This window comes from Heterocephalus glaber, unplaced genomic scaffold (assembly GCF_053883595.1).
Source record: "Heterocephalus glaber isolate CG9 unplaced genomic scaffold, H.glaber_assembly_v1.0 deba00000546, whole genome shotgun sequence".
Taxonomy (NCBI): domain Eukaryota; kingdom Metazoa; phylum Chordata; class Mammalia; order Rodentia; family Bathyergidae; genus Heterocephalus; species Heterocephalus glaber.
Window position 1 is genome coordinate 39,802,545 of NW_028258147.1, and position 5,885 is coordinate 39,808,429.

General features: G+C 39.6%; 1 protein-coding gene across 4 annotated transcripts in view; it reads right to left on the reverse strand.

Annotated features, from left to right (window-relative positions):
- Positions 1-1,475: 1,475 nt before the first annotated feature.
- The window catches only part of LOC101713196 (ATP-dependent translocase ABCB1), a 152,246-nt gene continuing 147,836 nt past the window's right edge, over positions 1,476-5,885 (reverse strand). For all 4 annotated transcript variants that reach the window (XM_087204495.1, XM_004862427.3, XM_013078708.3 and 1 more), the window contains 2 exons: positions 5,613-5,759; positions 1,476-4,359 (listed from right to left, as the gene is read on the reverse strand). In XM_087204495.1, the coding sequence (XP_087060621.1) occupies positions 4,156-4,359; positions 5,613-5,759 (351 nt within the window). In that variant the 3' untranslated portion in view covers positions 1,476-4,155. The remainder of the gene's footprint in view (positions 4,360-5,612; positions 5,760-5,885) is intronic.

Genomic DNA, 5,885 nt, shown 5'->3' on the forward strand with positions numbered 1-5,885 from the left:
CTGGCAATGTCACTGGAACTGGAACAGGTGCAATTGCTAGTATGGGGGTGGGCCCTGGCAGCAGAAGTGCCAGGGTGGAGGTAGAGTCAGATAATGCTGGCATAGGACTAGGGGCAGGCACTGGAAGAGATGGGGATGATGGTGCTGTGGCCCAAGGTTGTGTCACATAATGCAGGGGCAAGAATCTGATTCCTCCTGAGAAGGATCCTCTGGGAGGACTAGATAAAGTCTCTTTGCTTGGTGCTGTTCCCAGGAAAGTGGCTGGTGGTTCCTCCCACTATTGTTCCCAGGACTGGTGAGGTTCTTCTGTATGACTAAAATGGCTCCTGGGTTTTCCACCGCACAAACATGAAGCCACAGCAGCGGGTTTAAACAAAAATTAAGCCAGGACTCTACATAAGGGAACTGGTCAGGGTAGCCTCCTTCATTGGTCTCAGTAACTTTGTTTCAAACTTGGCAGTCAATGTCTGTATTTAGAGTCCCCTCTGGCAGCCATTCTGGGCAGTTTTGGCCAGTCAATCTCACAGAAAGTGCACAGCTTCCAGGGTTTCATTTTCACTCTATAATTACCAGAATAGCCCTCCCTAAAAATTTTTAGCATACATTCTAATACCATGGGCTTGGACTGACTTGCACCCATTCTCGCTAGCTCCCTAGTTATGTGCGGTGTTTCCTTGTTCAGAGATGCAAACAGACAAAGAATGGGTGCCCTTCCCCTGAGGGAAGGACCAAAGAAGCGTTTGTCTGGTCACAAGCCTCTCAGCCATTTTAAGGACCATCCAGGCCTGAGGGGATGTCATAAGAGCCTCTCACTGGCCTTTCTTAGATGCATCCAAAGAATCACAGAACAAACTCAATGGGACTCATAGGTCCAAGGGGGATTGTCCCTCTCCTTGCTGTGGAGCCACGTGGATCAAATACTGAGGATAGCATATGGTTGCATTCATTCACACTCACACTCTCCAGGCATTCAGAGGTTAAACATTCCAACCCCCTTCCCAGGGATTCTCTCCTCTCAAGACTAGCAGGCAGAAACTAAAGCAACCAAAACATGCAAGAAATGTTTGTTCACATACAGGGGTGGCCAAGCCCTCCTGCCTGAGCAGGGCAGGATTAAACAAATTAACTAGGGTGTCCCCGGGGGCCTCACCTTATCAGATGACCAGATTGGACTAAACCAGACAAGTGTTGTCACTCCTTCTGGGTCCAGAAAGCGGTAAGCAGTGAGCAGTTTGTCCCAGTCCTCTGAGGCGACTCAGAGAAATCTCTGAGGGTGTGCCATCTCATCGAGGGGCCAGAGAGGTCCCGCCTCCCTCTGCAAGGGTTTAGACTAGGGATTTTAATCAATCAGCATGGTCTATTTTCTTGGCCAACTCAGCAAATGTAAAGGCAAACTTGCAGTTCACAGTGTTACAACTCTTAGTGGTTTACCGGGATCAGGTCAAGAAGAACAAGTTCAAGAACACACCCCGAAATTGGAGGCAAGTGTACAGCTTTATTTTGATGGTGGAACTGATTGGGGATTTCTCCACAAGGTGATCAGCCTGAAGCTGGCAGTGAACAGGGTTTATATGGATCAAGGGAAGAAGGGCAAGGATACAGAGGCAAGGCACTTAACACCGGTTCATTGGTTGAGGAAGTTACATTCAGTTTAAATGACTGGATAGAAAAGTACGCTGGAGTTCACCACATGTGCATATGGTGGGAAAGTAGGGATTACATCATCTTGAGGATACAGACACTGAAAACAAAAAACAATGAAGGAGGACATGTTTTAGGTGTGAGAGGGGGTATGAGCTGGGAGTGGCTCTTTGTCAGTCCACTAGCTGCAGAAAAACTTTTTGCTCAGAGATCGTTTTTCCAGCTCAGGATGACCTGGATATGATGCCAGCAAGGGAAATACATATAAAAAAGACAGCTGCCATTAAGCAATTGCCATTGTGTATCTTCATGGTAGCCCACCCTACACTGTAGGGTGTATTTTTATTTTTGTTTGTTTTTCCTTGGCCCAATCTTGTTCTGTGGAACCCATATTTTTCTTTACTCTTCTGTTTTTTCTTCCCTTTAAAAAATGTGAAACATTGCCACCATTTATGCTTGTTTCATTCAATTCTTTGTTCATGATAGAAAGGACATAGAAATCATCTTTAAAAGGAGACTCCAGCACACCAGAACCCAGCAACAGTAGTTTATATCCTGAATCATTTTCCTTAATTTAGTTGCTCATTTATATTTTCTTTGAGTTTATTGATAATTTTAATAATTGTTTCATTCAGCTGCTTAATTTCTAGTTTCTTCGATCTCATGATTGTCAGGCCTGGCCTAAACAAACAGGCTCATTTTAGCAAACAATAGCAGCTTCTCAGTAAATAGGACAAATGGACTCAAATCAAAGTATACAACCCTCCTGGTGCTGAGAAGTTCAACAACTGTCTACACACCTGAGCAGATTGTCCTTAGGCATTCAAGTCATAAACAGTTCATCCCAGATTCCTTAGCCCATTCAATACCTATATAAGCCTAATTCCTTTCCCAGTTAGCTGCTAATATCTCTCTCTTGGTGTTAGCCCATCCACCCAAGGATGAAATCTTTCCCAGCTAACTGCTAGAATCTCCCTGATTTTAGTCCTTGTCCACTGGAATAAGCTTTTCTTTTTCTCACAACAACAAAAAAGCCTATTTTAATGAGTGGATTCATGTGTGGTGTCTTTACCAGCAATCATTTTACTATCAATTTTTGTTAATTCTTTGGATTTCATCTACATAAATACCTGAGGGATAAGTTTTGGGGGAGTTATGGATTGTTGGAGGATTCTTGTTGCCTTGTTTTCTCATGATTTTTGGTGTGTGTGTGTGTGTGTGTGTGTGTGTGTGTGTGTGAAGTTGATACACTGATTACAATGGAAGTAGAGATTTAATTCATCACCAAGATATTAGGCAATAAAGGGTATTTTGTTTTAATCAGAATGTCTTTGGTTACTGAAATTTCACTTTCTTCTCATGCATTACCTTCTTTGGAAATTACTTGATTATATTCTTTGGCTAATTTTTCCTGGAGAAGATTTTCTTCTCTTTATATGATCTTATTAAAGAGATCAATTTCTTATAATAAATATGGCAAATATGGCCCATGGCTAGTGAATCTCAATCTTGCCTATAATGATTTGTGGCTAACATTTAAAATTGTGTTGTCAGAGTACCAATATTTATGATACTTTCTCCTTTTCGGTTGGTTTTCATCATGAAGTAGTTAAACTCATAGAGCATTTTTAAACATCTGCAAGCCAGGAAGATCAGCTTTATGAGACCAATTACTGAGAATAATGATTCATTATCAAGACAGAAAAACAGTAATTATATGTTAAAATACTAATTATATGTTAACAATAGTAAAATCCTTGAAGACCCCCTTATGAAAGCAATGCATTTAAAGCCATTAAAGGTACCAAAACATTTAGGGTATATCTTAGTGATATTCACTTCAAAATTGGACTTCACCCCATCTTCCCAAATTTTGTAATGTCCTGTGTGAGGAATATAATACAAAAGTTTGAGGAATATAATACAAAAAATCAAAAAATCAGTAGGAATAAGGCCCAGAAGAAGGAAGCCTCATGGTCCTGTTAAGGTGCAACATGAAAACACATAAAATACTATTTGTTTAAATTGTTTAGGACTTTCCACAGAAATAAAGGGATTTTCAGTGAATCAGTTCTTTAAAGGCCAAAATTATAATATTTTAATTGAAAGAAGATGGGTATGTATTCACACATATTTCAGACATGATGACTACAATAATATCAAAGCTTAGTTTTATTTTAGGCATTTTACTACTTTTTGATACTTATATGACCATTTAGCAAGGCAGATACAGTTCAAATCAGGAAGTAGAAATTAAAAATTACTTTATCAAAAAAACTACTTGAAATCTTTCATGAATTTTATAGTAAAATTAAAACCATTACCCACCTTCCCATTTGATGAAGACTGTATTTATGATCCTTTAATTTGGAAGTCTCTGAAGACTCTGAACTTGATCATATTATCTTCAGTTGTGCCAAGAAATGTTAAATATATAACTATCTAATCCAATAAATGCTTTTCTTTTTAGTTTGATTTGATGTCATATTTAACATCCCATAAGGTCATAGTTGACTAACGCTTTGCTCCAGCCTGGACACTGACCATTGAGAAATAGACGCCTTTCTGTGCTAGCAGCTGCTGGTGTGTGCCGTGCTCCTCCATCCTGCCGTTCTGAATCACCACGATGACGTCGGCGTTCTGGATGGTGGAGAGGCGGTGCGCGATCACAATGCAGGTGCGGCCTTCTCTGGCTTTGTCAAGGGCTTCCTGGACAACCTGTTCCATAATCACATGAATTAATTCTCTTAATAAAGTTCTCTTCTTTTAATGTCTCCTCCATAACAAGCCTCACAATTTCTCCAATCCATATTTTTAACAGTTTTGTCACTGAAATATAACTGATTTTTAGAAACAAAGGGATGCGTTACACTTGAAGTAAATTCACCCATAGTTTAGAGAGTTCTGAGACCTGTTCTTTAAGTTATAGCAGCAAACAAGAGATCATCCAATTAATTGAAAACATTTCCAAATGTTCTTCACCATATAATATCCCTGAAAGCAACTCCCTAATGCAGCTCCACAGCAAATCAGGAAGCCAGAGCTAAGGCCAAACACAGCTGCCTACTATGTTAGTTGTTTTTCAGTACGTGTTTCCAGAACATATTTATATTCCTTGTGTGGAGTTGGCCAGTCTATGTTTCAAATAGTAGAGTTCTTAACCTGTTTCTAAAAATGATCACCCACATTTATTTGAGGTACTGTACAGCTAGATTTTAACCTTGTCTTACAATCTAAACTCTTCACAGTACTGCTGACAAGATATGTAAGGAGACATGGGGAATATGCCTTCCACATGCAGCCACTTAGAGAAAAAGTGATGCTGAGCTATTCTTTGAAGTGTATGTGCTCATGGAGTGGAAAGAGCTCCCAAACATAATGGGTAATTACTGTAGCATATCTGTATATGTTGTTTTTGTGCTCTGTGTAGACTATTGCAAAGACCCCATCTGTGTCAACCTGTCTCTGTTTTAAAAATACTGGGTGGCCTTTCCCCTCATGTGAGACACCCTGATCCTGGAGAGATAAGAAAAAAGCCTTGAGATTGTTTATGTAAGTCCCCAACCTTAAAGCCATAAAAAGTCCCTTGCTGTTTTGACTGCTACTCGAACTTTTTACTCTGTACAAGGTATATAAAGGAGAAATTGTCTGAACTCGGGGTCAGTCTATAAGGACTCGTTTCCTTAGACTGGCCATTGCCTGGCAATAAACTTCTTTCTTATTTTACCCAACTCTCCTGGTCTCTGTAAGATCATTTCAACTCCTAATTTGCCACAACACTCAAGACTGATTTATATAATCTTAGTTCTAAACAACAGCTATAGAAATTGTTTAAATTCTAGTGAAAGTTCACATACACAATTAACATGACTGACAAAGTTGTGTCCTCTACTAATGGCAAGGAAAATATAAATTTAAGCCCTTTAAGCACAAATGATTCAAGTATGAATGAACCCTATTTAAATTCTTACCTTTTCACTTTCTGTATCCAGAGCTGATGTAGCTTCATCCAAAAGCAAAATACGAGGCTGTCTAACAAGGGCACGGGCAATGGCTATGCGCTGTTTCTGGCCACCAGAGAGCTGAGTTCCTTTGTCTCCCACTTTGGTGTTATATTTCTGCAAATAGAATTCTGTTAGTATAAAAGTCAAACTGATAGTAAAGGTCAAACACACATTTTGCACATAGAAAAGAGATTAATTTTCTGAGAGGACAATTAGAAAATTTAGGTTCAGAAACTAACA